This window comes from Diuraphis noxia, unplaced genomic scaffold, assembly GCF_037042655.1.
Source record: "Diuraphis noxia isolate RWA-SAM2 unplaced genomic scaffold, SU_Dnox_SAM2 contig0003, whole genome shotgun sequence".
Lineage (NCBI taxonomy): Eukaryota > Metazoa > Arthropoda > Insecta > Hemiptera > Aphididae > Diuraphis > Diuraphis noxia.
In genome coordinates, this window is record NW_028301713.1 from 50441789 (window position 1) to 50460114 (window position 18326).

At 27.4% G+C, this 18326-nt stretch overlaps 2 protein-coding genes and 1 pseudogene across 4 annotated transcripts in view; 1 reads left to right on the forward strand and 2 right to left on the reverse strand.

Moving 5' to 3' along the window:
* The window catches only part of LOC107168447 (opioid-binding protein/cell adhesion molecule-like), a 337823-nt gene that overhangs the window by 88145 nt on the left and 231352 nt on the right, over positions 1 to 18326 (reverse strand). The window lies entirely within an intron of this gene.
* On the reverse strand, positions 8697 to 10541 carry LOC149057496 (uncharacterized; annotated as a pseudogene).
* LOC107167101 (uncharacterized) lies at positions 14509 to 16344 on the forward strand. Its single transcript, XM_015516003.2, has 2 exons — positions 14509 to 15575; positions 15884 to 16344. The coding sequence occupies exons 1-2, from the start codon at positions 14525 to 14527 to the stop codon at positions 16342 to 16344; spliced, it is 1512 nt and encodes a 503-aa protein (XP_015371489.1). The 5' UTR covers positions 14509 to 14524.

Genomic DNA, 18326 nt, shown 5'->3' on the forward strand with positions numbered 1-18326 from the left:
ACATTGGATAACACAACGTTAATATACATCAGTAAAAATTGTCCACTAATGGTTCAGATTATAATTTAAATATGTGATAATATTATTAACTTAGGCTATAAATTATATTGATTTTATTTTAAGTAATTGTATAATTTACAACATATTATATATTTGTCTATATTGTTTTCTATTATTATAATTATCTGTAATATTCATAATAATTTAAAAAAAAAAATGTAATTATGGGTTAATCGTTATTATGATCATCATCTATGCAGATTATACATTATATACACATCTTTGAAGGAATTGGAAACTATGTTTCGGCTATAATTTACTTATAGTTATTAGGTTTCCAAAGTGCCTGTTGGAATATATTCCCTAAAGACTCAGCGACTTGTATAGTGCTGTGTGGTTACTGGTTAGTACACCGATATAAATTTAATATGATAATAACATGAAATTCACTTTTCATAATTATACATGTGCACGAACACAGTATATGTACTAAGACGGAGATTAACTCAGTTTTCAACAAATAATCGATGTCTTTTTGTCTCACATTGTTTCCATAAACAATGCTATTTTCTAGAACATTTTGATGAACTATAACATTATGACTAGAAGATATTATAATTATAATTATTAAATGTTGTGAGACATAACATAAGATTACCTAGTCTTGTAACATAATGACTAAATAATTGTAGGAATATTATTGATACGTTGGTACCTACATAATTTTTTATTTGAAGATGTTAATTGATAATATAAATATTTTTGTTGCAACCTTAGTCAATTAAAAAAATGTGATATATGATATAAATACGAATACAATTATAAAATTGCATTATGATAATATTTAAAATACATACATTAATGAATATTTTGATATATTGTTTATAATATATAAATATATTTTCACATTTAACCGACAAATAACATCATTCGTCAGAAAAATATAGTTTATTGGTAGGTATTGTTCAAAATAGAATATTTCAACAGTTATAATTATATTGTATGCGTATTAAGTACTATTTAAAAATATTTATTATTATAATTAATGGATAATTTTTCTTAGCGACATAAACAATATTTATAATATTGGATTATTATTTCATATTTAGTACTAATGATGTTGAGCAAATTAAGAAAATTGTTGTATTTAATTTAAGTTAAATTTGGATTTTAATAAATCATAAATATAAATAAGAAACTGACAAGAAAAACGTATTTTTAAAATAGACCATTTCAAACCAATAATTTAATATTAAAAAAATTTAGTAAAATTTGGAAAAACCTACCAAAATGATTCCTCGTTTTTTCGTCATTAAATTTCAGGTTTTTGCATTACTTGTTGGAATGCCATTTTATTTTTATTATTTACGAAATTTCTCTGATAACGTTACTCTTTTATTTCCTTTTACTCTTTTTCTAAACACTTATAATCTTAAATATTTAAAAAAAAAAAAAAACCATTTAAAATAATTTCTATTTTAATTACATAAATACTCAAATAACGTTACTCTATTATTTATTTTACTCTTATTTTTATACTTAAAATTTTCCAAAAAATTCAAATCCAAATTATTTTTATTACTTTATAAATTGTTTAATTAGATACATTTTTTTTTCATTTTTTTTTTTTTTGTACTCTTATATTTAATACTTATAATCACATGAATCTATTAGATAGTAAAAAAGCCTTAATTATTCACGTACTCTTAATAATTAGACTACAAGTTTAATTTATATATCTCAACACATTAATTACTTAACATAACTTAATAACTAAAAACAAATATAAATCTAAACCAATTGCAAATAATTTACTTCAACTGCTTAAGATCTAAAGTGCCTCCACCAATATAACACGTGGTCAGGGATTACCAGTGAAGTATAGACCATACATGAAATAAGTTAGTTCATTTTAAATACATTTTAACCATAGCCTAAGATTTTAATATTGCAAATAAATATAAATCGATCCAAATAATTTTCAATATTTAAATGTTATTTATTACTTAAAAAGTTCTCGGAATTTAGATTTTCGTGATGGTATTCGTGGAGAACTGCCGTTGTCTTATATATTGGGATGTAGCCATAGCCTGACAATAATTCATGTGTGACAAGACACGTGAGGCTTAATATCTAGTCGGCATAATGTACATGTTATGTTTTTAATAAATATGTACATACAATACGTACCAACTATTCATATTATGTTTATACAATATAAATTATAGTATAAAAATCTTTACATAAGTTTAAATTGCCGTTAAAATAATTCGTAAATAACCTTGATATTATGTTCATTGGAATTTATTTTATTCTATACATATTATTATTCTATACATTAAGTTTTTATATGAAGAATGAAAGTTTAAATACACTAAAATAGCTATGTATATCATGTATTGATGTATCACGAAAATAATTTTATGTTATATAGATATTAAAATCAAACTTATAATAATAAATTTAATATCTAACTAATTTATTATCAAGTTTAATGATTAAGTTATTATATAGTATCATGCATATTATTATAAGTTAACGATACTATTGCATGTCAAATATTATCAACGCTATTGTTACCTTTTTATCTTATTGGCTATTACTAAATAATCTAGATTTTCAACTAAGTTTAGAACATTGTATTGAATAATACAATGTTAATGAAAATTTAATAATGAAACCGTAAAATTTAGGTAAAGTTCTTGAATAATATAAATTATAACTAAATAAAAACTTAACTGTTTTATCACAGAACTTTTTATTAAATTTATAACAATTTTGAAACAGGTTTCTGTAAAAATATTGTAGGTATTGTGATATTTTTTAGGTTTCTACACAACAGATTATTAATTCAACATTTGTGAATATAAAATTAATTTCTATATTTTATAAAGGATTTTTTGAAAACAATAAACATGTTAACAAATGTATTTATATTAAATTACGTCCTAAACAATCATCATTTGAAATAAATATTATAATACTTTTATAATTTGCATACATATCAAGTAAAACATATGTAATGGTATAAAATACTGCCATGCAAAAATCGCGAGTGTTTTATCATAAATTTTAAAATAAATCAACAGTTATAATATTTTATTGTTCAGGTTTAAATTAAAATCCTCTTTGAAAATGAGAAATGGAAATGGGAATATTCCATTCCGAATAGCTGTCATCACGTTTCAGGCGAAGCAAATAAGAGCACCAGATTGCTGGTCATCACGTTTCAGTGGAATTTGGTAACGCATGAATGATGCGATATGATTTGGTACTAAGAAGAACGAGCAATAGGTTTAATTTCAAATATGTAAATATAAAAATTGATTAAGTTCAATTGTATTTATACAAGAGTATTATAATTTTAATAATAGTCAATAATAGTATTATGTTTTGAATCTAAACAAATATGTACAAATATATAATATATAATATAATATTATATATATTATATAATATATAATATAAAATATAAAATATAAAATATAACATAATAATATATGATATACAAATATAATATAATATATAAATTATAATATATATATTATATATATTATAATATAATTATAATATAATATATATAAATTATAATATATAACAAATATATCCAAATATGTACCTACAATATTATGTTAATACAACTATTGTATTATTATGATTAAAGACGGAATTTTTGTGCAGCTTACACCTAGAAAACGTGCAAAAACAACATTTTCATTTAGATACTTAAACATTTATTTTTAATTAGGTAGTCACAATATTATTATTTATTAGTTGGAATTAATAATAATATTAAAAAATAGAAAATTAAAAAAAAAAATACATAATCAAATTTTATTAAAATAATAATAAACTGAAAATATATATATTAAAACTGAATTTATAATATTCAATTAAAATTTATAATCATGTAAATTTCCAAATTTTTTCAATAAAATTATGTCGTCTGTCACTTAATATGTATTTTAACTATGAGAATACACGTTCTACGTTGACACTTTGTTATCGCTTATCGGACATTGTATGTAACAGCTTATAATAGCAGAATCTTCTTTTACATCTACTTCTTTTCGATTTATCGACTTGTTGTATAGCTTTATTATGCCGTATCCGGGATTTTTATCAAATACTGATTTGAATTTTTCATAGAGTGTTTATCTCTTTTCATTCTCAATTGTTTTAGTCCATCTCCTACTGTTTCAACTACATCTATTTGATAATTATATAGAATTTTATTTTTTATGTTTTGTAATTGAATTTGGAAACTGGGGCAAACGTGATCGAATAAATGACAAATCTAATATAATTGATGTTGTACTCAAAATGGATTTTACGTCTTTTGACAGATTGGGCCTCATGTCCTGTATTAGATACAAATTCTTTAACTTTACTGAAATTTTCAGAGTAAAACAAAGTAGCTTCTAATCATATTCCCAACCTCGTTATCAGATGTTCTGGAGACAGGTGACAGTCCATAAAATTTTTATAAGCAATGATATATTGAGGAGCTTTTAAAAACATTTTTTTTCTCTTATTCACTAGTTTATTTATACCCAGAAAAAAGTCTCTGACTTTTTCGGACACATGTTTTAAGGAATGGGCAACACAAGTTATATGAATCATATTAGAATAAAATATTTTTGATGCTTTTCTAGTTTTTATCATATATGACGTGGCATTATTGGTAGATAGTAGAATTTTGTGTTAAAATAACGTTCTCCAAAAAATCGCGTTAACTATCATTCATAAATCGGGGTCCTATTTCATAGTCGCTTTTTTAAATTGTTTACAAGAAATCAAAAATTAAGTTGGTATAATTTCAGAATGAAGTATTCCAACAATAGTCATAATTTATAATTATTGCTATTGTTGTATAATTTATTTGCATTAGTTCAAAAAATGAGAATGCGATGAAATTATTTGAGTCATAAGGGTTAGAAGTTAGATCAGGTAACAAAAATACTGAAACACGATTGGCAAACTTTTAAAGATCTATTCAAATATATGTTAACGTGAAAAACAATCATTAGGCATCTTGATCGATAGTGTCTGGATTTCTACATCGGTGACTGTGTTTTGTCAACGATCACAGCAAATACAAAGGGATAAATAGTCAATATTAATTTTGACACAAAACGGTTTTATCTGAAGTAAACCAGTATAATAAGTAATAAAATATCTAATACACCTGGGTATGATATGTGTAGATGACTTAGTTCATAATTAGATGACCCGACCCGTAGAAAAAGTATAACCTTGAATCAATTTAACTATTGTCGTTAATTCATAATAAATATGTCAAACCGAGTATAACACATTTTGAATATTTATTACGACATATAACTTTTTATGAAATTTAACGTTTTTTGTTATAATTTGGTGAGTTTAAGTCGTTTGGTATGTGACACAATAGAATTATTATTCCACTTGCAAAGATAATCAGATAAAATCAAACTCAAGGTCTTCAGTACACAAATATTGTTTTATTCGTAATCGTAGGGTAACTTTTATAGTTATTGGCACTAAGTAATTTTGTATTTCGTATACATCATTTTTGATCATACCTACATTTTAGGGATAATTTTTTTCAGTTATTCAGTTACAATAATATTTTTAAAGTATTATTCTTAGTGTCATCATATTATTTATTTTGCTATTTAAATGGCTATAAATTGTATGATTGCTTAATGACCAGATTAACTCTCAGAAAAAATGTCTTGTCAAATTGTACAAAAACCTACTCACTGACATCTGACAGTGCTTCTAGCAAAACTTGTGCTGTACTGTAACCATGATCACATTTGTATCATTATAATGCGTTGGCCACACTGCTGGTTTTCAGACGTCGGATCATATTATCACCGGCACTACCGATATACTGATATCTTTTTCTTACATTATTATTATTATTAATATATTAAATTTTTCATTGTCAATTATTATGCATTATTTTCTAAGTTTCTAACCTAAATTGTTATTACAATACTTTTATACTGTACTACTGTACCGTCATGCATCGTGCGGGATCCATGTACTTGCTAGCATCATATTATTATATTATAATTAATTCCTCTTTTTATTCTTTTACATGTACAATATCGTATATTTGTGTGTCGCGAGGGACACACATTGATTAACACAATTATATAATTATACAACGACATTTCTTACTATTATACAGTCCATTTACCTAGTCATTGCGCGAATAATCGATCCAAGTGCGGATAGAATCGTGCGTTAACAACATTATACTATTACCACCTTATGGATGAAAACATTGTACGATCTAAGATTTCTACCAAGTATTTGCCTATATTGCTATATTATTCCACAAGTTTCACTGTTGCAAATAACAGAATTTCGTCTAAATTTATAAACAAATTTAACTTCATTTTTCTATGCAGGCTACTACAGAACACCACACAACCAGATAATATAAATTACCATGGTTATTGGAAATCTTATGTTGTAATGGAATTGATTAGATATAGTTAGCAATAATAATACAAGTTAACCTATAATTATGATTTTCAAATTATTTGTTCTTTATAAAAACCATAACAATATACCAACTTTGATCCCAACATCAATTATCTAATGAACATATTAATTGTGAATGAAAATTAAAGAAAATGTTATATTATAAATCCACAGTTATAGTATAGTTGTTTTGTTAATTATAATAATGTTGTTTTAGAGAATGTTTTAGAGTAATATTCTATTGTGTTAACGGTTTATACATGAATATGTTTCCGTTGCATGTACAAATAGTTTCATTGATTATTTTTAATATTAAATAGTTATTAATAATATTTATTATTAACAGGATAGATTCAGAACAAGCATTTTTCTATTTGTGAAATATATAGTTTAAGTTGATAAAAATATTAAACGGCCAATCAAAAAATAAATTGAATCTCTAATTGAGAAAATAGAAATTCCATCAATTTAAACACGATGAAACAAATTTTAAGACGTATACTCACATCAGTAATCAGTAACTATAATAAATCATGCAATTCATGTAGAAAAATAATTATGAGACTAAGTTATTATTGCAGTAATAATAGCCCTTTATATGAAATGTTAAAGTCAGAAACATTTGTAAAAATTAAATCGATGCAATTTCCTGGCGTAATAATTATGAAATACCAATTATTGGTCTGTCTGGAAATGAGCAGTATTATATCTTCCTGGTGAAAGCGATTATCACCCATCCACGGATAGTGAATGCTATCTAGGGATGCGCAACAGATTCATCGTCTGAAACAACTGCCAGGCTAGTCCAACCATGTGAGCATATTTGGTGACGATAAAAAATAAAATCATGAAATGCACACACTCACATATAATTGAATATACTCAACATCAATTGATAAAAAAACTATTTATTTTTATTTTTTTCTATCACATTAATTCCATACCACCCTCTTTCTACACCCTCTCGCTCACCATGCTCATTCATGATCTTCTTCTTCTCTCTCTTTTGCCTCATATTATTTGGTGTTATTCTCTCTCTCTCTCTCTCTCTCTACTCTTCTCTCTCACACACTCAAAGAAAGGGGTGTTTTCACACTCCATCCGTTATATTTAGCTCTTCTCATCTCATTTCAACCGTATTCTGTCGTACCAGTTTCATTTTAATTCTTTCTGTGGATCCGCGATTCTTCATCCTCATCCTCGCAGACCATTCAGTGAGGGATTTGTTTGTCTCCAAAGCAACGGCTCAGTAAATCTGTCCAGGGACGCGGCCAAGCGTGCAGGAGATCAGACACGCAAAGTCGTTTGTCCATTAGTTATTGGACCGGATGAACCCGTGTGACATGCATTTTCTGGGCGGCGTGAGCAACCAAGAAAGGAGGACAAACTGTTGGAATCATCGCTGATGGGAAAATGTATACAGTTTGCACATTGGCGCGGGCAGTGGTTGAACTATGGCAATATGTATAGAATATTATAGTGTACGTGAACTTATACACACAGAGTTAAAAACGCGCTAATGCACAACGGTGGTGTCACCCTCAAATTTTTCATCCTTGGTCATCCGCTTCCGGTCTCGTTCAGCTTTCACCCGGGTCACGTAATACATATTAAATTCTATTATAATTCGACGACTGCAACTGTTATTGGATGGCCGTGTGTATCCCCTGGTGAACGGAATCGAGTCCATCAAACACTCACGTATACGATCGGCGACGACCACGATGCCAATGGTTATTTATTCCTCTCGAATTACTTAAACACTTTTCATGGGAATCGGACATTTCAGCACAGTCGTTTCAGCATGGCTGATTCGGCACGAAAACATATCGGCGCGTGGATATCTTGGCGTCGCGGATATAATAATAATAAAGTAATACAATTTTAAACATAAAAAATAAAAAATATTATTATAATATTCTATAATTATTTATTTCAATATTACAATTTTTAAAATACAAAATAATTAATAATACATGATCACATCGTTAAACATATGATTTGATAATTATTTTTAAAAAAAGCTATAATAATAGGTAAAACGAGTTGTTTGGTAAAATTAATATATAAAAAAAATGAATTAATAATATTTTAAATACAATGTTAATGATATAAAATTTAAATTTATTTTAAAGAAATATTATGTGCTATTCCCTTTAAATAATCAACGTGATTTCTTAAATTATATTCACTTACTATCTTATATAAACGACGATTTAAGTCAGTATATTTTTTAATTTTGGACTCCCATCAGCAGTTAGTTGTGATTTAAGAATATCGTGGCCTGTTTGAACCCTTTTCAAGCAATTTATATATGTCCAAATTGTTGGGCCAAACACTTCCAATTCAGTATTTAATCTATTATTTGCTGCCTCAGTATGATTATTTATCCTATTTTCAAAACTTAAGACTCCATCGTATAGATTCCAAATTTCTAGCAGAAAACGTGCATTTATTCTTCCCCGATCATTACGGCTAGTTCAACCTATATGATTATCTTCGAACCATTCTAATAATTTATTTAATTCTTTATTAAGATTTTGAGCTAGTAAATAACTGCATTAAGGTCTTCTAATCGTACAAAAGCTAATGAAATGATAATTTTAACTTATACAGAAAAATTAGCGTCATTATTGTATTGAGTAAGGGGCAGTGTGGTGAAGTGGTCACACAAGTTGGTCACGACGCGCGCAGTCAACAGTTCGAACCCGGCTCAGTGCAAAAAATATTCTGCAGAGTCTTCTGTAGTGTCTCCCCTGCCGTCGTTCTGGTTGCCTTTACTGCCCCCCACCGGACCCACTCCACTGGGAGTGATGTCCACACACGTGTATATTCAATTTTTAGAGAAGAGGGTACAAGAGCAACATACACGCTAACCGTCCCAAAGTGAAAAGACGTCGATGAAGACATTGGGGTCGTTTCGATATAAAAACATGAAAAAAAAAAATTGGGCTGTAAGATTTAATACGCCAACTTGTTTTTTAAAATTTTTCAAATGAACCCATATATTTTAATATCAGAAAATTATTGTTTTATTGATTTTATAGCCGTTTGCTCAAAATCACATGAAATTGATTTAGGTCTTATAGCCGGTCTTATTTTTTTTAATATTAAAAACAGACGATCATATATAATGTTGCTGATTGTTTATCAGGGATTGAAATATAAGCCATAGGCACGATACCATGTAAATATTCAGCTAATATTACATTAACTTGACGGAATGGAGGTACAATTTTAAATATACCATATGTTCGAATTCTCCAAAATATCTAGGCTCTTAGATCAGAAAAAATTAATATTCTATTAGGTCCCGGACCACTATCACTTTAAAAATACGAGTATTTCTTCATTACCGTTTGATGGAGAATACATAGTATAAGCGGGTGGGATGTCTAGTGTGGTTAGGTGACTGTACTAGATTATGTGGTGCCATTTGGATTTCCTGACGTTTTCGGAGAACCGTTTTTTTCAATGTTGAATTACTTAGCAAAGTAGCCTTAACTCAAATAACAATAAATATCTTTTTGAATAATTTAATAAAAAAAAAAATTATATTTTTTGTTTTCGATCAGAGAGACTCACGAGCGTCGGGTTATTCATTATTCAAAATGCATTAATGTTTGAAAAAAAATATTCCAAATATCGCTACATTATCGTTCCTAAATTAAAATTTGCCTACCTAGAAAAAATAAAATGCTGTCTGAAATTTGTTCATGCTTTAGCTGTTTCGGATAAAGGTTAGGTTAGTAGGGTAGGAGTGTATTGGCACTCGTTTATTACAACTGATGTAGGCTCCATTGTTTGAAGTGCACATGTTTTAATTTTCGTAATTGCAGCCTCTACTTTAATTTTAGCCGCCTCAGAATCATGCGTATGGTCATTATTTTTTTTTTTTTAATATCAACTTTGTTTCCGGTATGAATTCGACAATTATACGTATCTTTATAGCGACACCTCCAAAATCACTTTGTACGATTAAAATTAAATTTATCGAAAATAAACACGTAACCGTCTTTTGGTAATATTTAACTTCCGCAATTTGAAAGTAAATTAGACATTTTAATAATTAAAATTAATAATTTTTGTACAGAAATTACGAGACATCGACTATTAAACTATGAAACCGATTACTTTACAGTTGATACACTACACGTCTAAATATTCATCGCTTTATCTTAACTGTTGTAGGTACCTGTATCTTAGCTATTTAGTCGGTTTTTACGTTACACGATTACAGCTAAATTTGACTGGATTGTACTTTTTACAATTTTATTACAGTTATTTTTCATAATTGTATTTAAAAAAAAAGCCGCGCTTAAATTTCCTTGCGCCAAAACGGCCAGTGCCGATGTGTCTCGCGCCGAAACAGCCGTGCTGAAACGGCTGTGCCGAAATGTCCTAGACCCACTTTTCATGCAAGCATAACGAGAATACAAATCACGTTTCCTGCACTTATCGTATCGTTGAACCATATATCCAAAGGATAATAAATATAACGCCTTTCGCAATGACATCATAATAAATATACACAAATATAAAGTATAATAATTATGCTATTATATGCAATAAAGCAAATCAGATTCATTACAAGCTCTACTAACTCAGTCATTCATAGTAGGTATATATAATTTTTTATAAAGCATTAATATTATTCAATATTCATTGACAATTTATATATTAGAATATAAAATGTATTTTAGAAATTTAAGTACCCACAAATTGTATTTTTAAATTACAACTATAACTAAAATTTTTATTCTTGATTATTTAATATAATAATATGTAATTTCATCCAAATTTGAACTTAAAATAACTATAAAAAAGCTGTATTTGAATATTTTTTAGATAAAAATGTTTGCCATAGGATTAACTAATTATTTTACATGTTCAATCCTTAGCTATTAAAATTAAATGTTTCATAAATTTTTAACAATTAAATAGTTAGTAAATTTTCAATTAAATAAATTTCGTCAACGTTTGAACTTAAAGCGGTTCTAAAAAAAAAGTGACTATGCATTTTAAAATTTTTCAACTGCTATTATATAAACTTAGGGGAAACTTTGTATCCAATTTTCAAGATATTTGACCCAATTTTATTGAAATTTATGAAATAAAAAACGTAAAAAATTTCTAATGTCTATAAATAACTTAAAAATTGTTGAAATATATTGGAAATAGTATGAAGTATAGGAATTGATAAAATATTAAAATAAACATATGATGTAAATATTTGAAGTTTCTACAGTTTTTCGTGTTTGAATAACAACAAAATAAGAATTTCGGTACAAGAGAAATTGTGTGAATATATAATGTTGTAATTCAAATACTCATAAAAATTTAATTTGACTTTCTGGGAGATATTTTTTTATTTGATAAAAGTAGATAAACTCATAAAAAATCTTGTATTGAAATTTAAATTCTTAGATTTAAAAAGATAAATTTTTATGAATTTTTAACTCAAAATAAATTGCAAATTTTCGTTATTTTTACGTATTTTGTCAAAATTCAAACTTTCAATGCTTATTAAGAAAAATTGTGACAGTGTAATTTTATATTTTTTAATTACTATTGTGACAATAAACTAGGAGGCTTGTATTAAATTTTAAAGATATTTTACCTTACAAATAAAATTGTATTGTAATTTATAAAAAAAAACTAAAAGATTGAAAATTTCAAATGTCTATAAATAACTTGAAAAGATTTGAAATATTTTTAAAATTTTATCAAGCTTGGAAAATGTCAGTATAAATATTCAGTGAAAATTTCAGGTGTCTACCGTAATTTTTTTTAGAGTTACACTTATATCTGAAATAAGTTGTTGAGAAAATTGATTTTGCGTAAAAATTCCCGTTTTTCCTTAATTTTTTTTTTTTTTGTTTTTCCCGGTGCTTTTAAAAAGTAATGGGAATTTTTAAATTTGACCTCCTCTATGCACCAACTAGATTCACCTTCCAACTGAAAAAACTACCAAAGTTCAAAATCGACGCATTATTTTGACAACTTATCGTGTACACAGGTACACACAAAAAAAAAAAACACCCAACATTGTAAAATCAATACATTCATCGTTTCGTTCAAAATCTAAAATACTATTTTGTAAGGTATTATGAAAAATCACACGTTCTTTAATTTTTCGGAGGTGGGAGATGAATTTATTGATTTCATGTGATGTGTGTAAAATTTTTTCTAGTACTAATGCTTTGGTTTATAAAGATAAAAAATCTACCTAGTCTCTTGTGAGGTAAAATGAGAAAATTCACAGCATTTTTAAAAAGCGTTTGAGAAAAAAAATAATTAAGCAAAAACCGAAACTGAAAAAGTTTTCGGCAAAATCGATTTAGTAATGAGCTGTGTGAAGTTAGCGGGTTCACGAAAAGCACTAATTCCAGCTATACTATCAATTTTTAGTGCTCAATTAGTGTTCAAAGAATATACAAAATTAAAAAATTAGTGCTCTATCCTAACATCGATTATCCACGATTATAAAAACGTCCCCCTAACTTCACGCAGCGGGATCACGAAAAGCACTAATTCCTGCTATACACCTATTTTTAGTGCTCAATTAGTGCTTAAAGGATATACAAAAATAAAAATTAGTGCTCCCTCCAAACCAGAGTTATCGCCATCCCCGTTTTCAACCTGGCGGGATCATGAAAAGCACTAATTCCCGCTATACTGCCAATTTTTAGTGCACAATTATTAGTGCTCAAATAATATATAAAAAACTAAAAAACTAAAAAACTAAAAAACTAAAAACTAAAAATTAGTGCGCTATCCTAAAATCAATTATCCACGATTATAAAAACGTCCCGCTAACTTCACGCACCTAATGTAATTAAAAAACAAATAACAGTTGATACAGTTTTCACCAAATATTTATTTTATTTTTTTTTTTTAAATAATATATTTATCTTATAGTCATCATTCTTAAATTAGTTAAAATATTTTATAATTATCTATGAATAGGTTGATGATATGTAATGTTAACCTTTTTACCTTGTATTATAAAAATTAATTTGTACTACAGTTTGTCAATTTATTAAATATTATTTATTATTATAACTAACCTTTTCCATTGAATAAATATGGTATAAATAACGTTTAGTTGAATGTAGTAATTTTGATACCTACTAGGTAACGTCTAAAAATGTTCACTGATAATTTAATGTGCACAAACCTCTATTAGGTATAACGAATTTTGTTGTTTCAATTACATTTACATTATTATTTAATACAATAATATCGCACAGTTTGACGAAAAAATGGTAATGGTAATAATTTTTATAATTTGAAAAGTGAACAGTATAGTTTGGATTAAAATTTTCAAAGTATCTCGTTATGTGTACCATAATAGTATTGTTTGGAGATTCATATTCAAACCAAGAAATATAATAGAAACTAAAGTTAATCTTCTGTTATGAGTTTCTACATGACATTCCTCCATAGTTCAAAATATAATATTCTCAGAAACAAAAAATACTAGTGCTAATAATCTCCAGGTGGAATAATAATAATAATGTAAGGTTGCATTATCTTGATTAATATTAATGCATTATAATTTAATTAACTGAATTACAAAATAATTTAAATTATCTAATTATTAGTATTATTAATTTAATATTGCTATTTAAATAGAAACTGTATAAACTGTAATGAAAAACACAAACATGAAACATAATATTGTGATAATATAATACAAAAATCTTTCTAAGGTATTTTATGAATAGTTTACTGATGCTGGAGTGTATTTTTTTTCTTTTTACTTATAACAATAATATTTTTTGAAAATATAAAACGAATTCGGGGTAAATAAAAATATTGTATGAATATAATTTACATTTTAGTTTTTTATTTGATATAAATTACTTGTTATTACTACGACAACATTAATAACAAATTGAAATACAAACCTGTACAACTCGGGCAACTGAATTGTTCCTTATTTTTACCAATTATGATTTTTTTTTTCTTTTAGTCCAAAACAAAATTATATTTTAAATATTCAACGTTTTTCTGTTTAATTTTTTTTTACTGTTTCACCATGTGGATACCTCATTCGGTACCAAAGACAACTTTTCACCAGTTTATCCCTTCAGATGCATTTGTCTCATGCAGGTTGTGGACGAATAAGGTCGAGCATGTTATAAGCTCTGTGAATTTTAGCTGGGCGGATTGTATGCCAAAACCATTAAAGTTACTTTGCTTGGACAATATTTCCAAACATTTTTCATGGTACCCCGAACAGTTGTTCGAGTGGATTACTTCTAAGAACACAGAATACCTCGTGGAAACACTTAGTACAAGTTTACCGATATCTTTAGTCATCCATGTCCCAGGTGATGAGTATTGGCGTCGTCGGCACGACAACACGTGGCCGCCAAACAACGTTAAATCAAAGCAGCGGAACTCTGCATTAGTTTCAGATACCATCAAAAATATTTACATAACAAAATATGTATCGGAAATAATTGAAAACTTAGAACCTGGGTATGTCGATGAGATTGAGCTTTCCGAGATATTGAAGGTTTGCAGCCCATACGTCACTGCTATAGATTGTAAACAGCTGCGTATCCAGAGTTCGATGGTACACACATTGGATGACGATGAACCTAAGGGTATTTTACCCCACGATCCAATTCACATAGATATGAGATTCGTGTTGGGTGTTTTAAAAAACATTAGGGATTTAAGTCTGGTTTATGGTTCCAGGACATTTACACTCGAACCCAAGACGTATACTTCAGAACAGTATAGGTTCAACATTGATGATATGGACACGCTTGGTCGTGGCTTGGTAATATCGGAACATCTGACAAGCTTGGCCATTACTAAAAGTGAATTAAATATGGCAAAGTTCAACAGGCTACTACCATATTTGATGGAGTGCTGTAGTCTCGAAGAGATTAATTTTTCCTTTTGTAAACTAAATTCACTAGGTGGAAAATCAGTAGCACATTTCATAAAAACTGCGAAAATGTTAAAGCTGGTAAACTTATGTGGTAATAATATCGGTGCAGATGGAGTTGAATCGTTATCATTTGTTATGTTATGGAGGCGAAATAATGACTACCCGGCGATTGAGTTAAATTTAAGTACGTACCTATTTACAATATAAAATCAAATATTATATTTTTAACTTTAAAAATATAATATCTTTAATTGTATATAACTATATAAACGTTTAAAACTTGATACGTCTAAAATATATTAGTATCATGTGTTCATTTTTAGTATCAAAAAAGCTTATATTTGTACCTATAATTAAAAAAAAAAAAAATACCTAACTACTCATAAATGGAATAATAATGCATTAACGCGACAAACATTATACTACATAACCAAGAACTATGATTTCTTACAATCATGATTAATATACATAGAATATCTCACATTTATTTAGATATGAACAATATAAGTGACATTGGTGCCAAATATTTAGCATCTGCTTTAGCATCAGGAGTTCAACCTTTGACTAAACTTCGGATTCGTAATTGTAATATAACAAAAATCGGAGGCTTAAACATTGCTCAGTCATTAGCATATGACTGTGGATTACGTGTTTTAGAAATAGATAACAATCCATTAACATTAGAAGTGGCTATTGAATTACACACATTGTTGAAAACAAATTTGAGTATCACGCACTTTTCTATTCAAAATTGCGATTTCCCGCAGAGCATCACAAAATTTTTGAACAGCGTAGCGTTTTATAATAGACACGGAAAACGCTCTGAGTTTATCTACGTAGATATCGAGTACTTATGCTATGATGAGGACGTAGAAGGTGAAAATATTTTGCTAGAAGAAGATACAATGGATTCTGAAACTATTGAAAATGAGGAGAAGGAAAGATTGGTGTAAATCGAAAGTTATATTAGTATAATAAATAATAATTCGTAAAAAATGGTAAATTTACATAAATGTTAAAATTGATTATACATATAATAGTTTTGCACTAACATGTATAGTAATATCGTAATAAGAGGTTTAAACGATGAAAACAATATATATTATATTATTCTAGAATTAGGTATAGGAAAACGGAACCAGCGTATTATGTCACGATGTCACATTAAATTAGTAAATATTGGTTAGATGAGTATTTTAAAACGTTTCGTTCGTAATTTTTAGATGGAACTTTAAAATATTAAATTTAAAAAAAAAAAGTCATGTAGTTAATAGGACTTAAAAGAAAAGTTACGATGTATTATTTGTTCCAAATAAATAGGGCTGCTTTCTATGAATTTGAAATTTTGTTTATTATTCTAATTCCCCATCCCTACCAACCATTATTCATGTCCTTTCATAACTTTACTTCTTCCAACAGTTTTAGTCAACGAATTGTTTAGATATTATTAGCGAGAAGTTTTCCAGAGGTTTTATCAACGCAGTAACATTTGTGAACGGTTAAGGACAGACGTTTCAATTACAGACAAAATTTTCACAGGCTGATTTTCCGGATGGCAGATGTCTAGTTGATCTAATTTTCCCCTCTCGACCACAACGCGTGATATTCATGCTGGGATATATGTCTGAATCAATTGTGTTACATTATTTGCGATTATTCGGCTTATTCGACACAGGAATAGTCAATTAAATTAATTTTGACGAGTAAGCCAACCAGAGAACATCGTTGAAGCGGTGGTAACAATCATATGGATATAAACTAAATATAATGAAATTAACTTTATGAAACCTAAACGAGATAAAATACGTATTTGAGCTTTACTACGTGGCCATGGTAACTTTGATCTACCACTGAATGAAACATGAAATAGAATACGCCATGTTTTGACACTTATCTGATGGCAGAATATGATTTGTGAAGTATTCAATATAGAAAAGTGCAGCGCCATACTAACATATATCTGCCGTGCTTGCCAAATTGAAATTGATATAATTATAACGTGCTGTGTTTATTTATATTTCAAATGCATATAATATTAGTTATTATACAATACGTCATATTTATTTATTTATTTATATAAAATCAACGGGTCAAAGCTCTCTAACAAATAAAGTAAAATATTACATATCAATTGGCATAATATGCAAACTCATAGACAATAGCAATAAAATTAAATATAATTTGGCACTATGTTTTGAAAATAACAAAGTTTTAGTATTGTATTATATAGTTTAAATATATAATATAATATTTAAATGTTTAACAACAAATTAACTTGTTATATACTTATAATAAAATATGCTAACAACAAAACCACTTATTAACAAAAATTTAAATTCAACTTTATATAAAATTTGAATTTTTAGTCATTTACAGAAAAAAAAGCTTTGCTAGAATTAGAGACAGGAATTTTTCAATTACAAAGAAAAACAGAAACAATTACAGTAGATTCAAGTTAAAATTAACTTTTATACAAATTTATTATCAACGTGGTTATTTTTACGATTAGGTTAACCAATGACAAAATCGAATAATAAGTTCACAAAAGTTTACTTTATTTATAATGATTCAAGGTAACATCAAGAGTATTGAGTTGTTTCACTGTCCAAAAAAGTCTACAGATGGAAAAAATAATATATTACCTGATGAATACTTTATTTTTAATTCAAAATTTATAAATGAATATTGTTAACTAGCGCATGTTATACCGATTAATGAACAGTAAAAAATGAACAAATACATCGAACAAATTTTAAGATTAAAATCAATTGGCATATATTTTACAGCGTATAATTATAAGGCTATTTTTAAAATATGTTGTATTAATTACATGGGCTTATTCTTTTTGATCTCTGTACATAAATATTTTTCACATTCTATGGGTATCCTGCACTTTTGCGACAAATTATATCTTAATTTACGTTTAATTATGTAC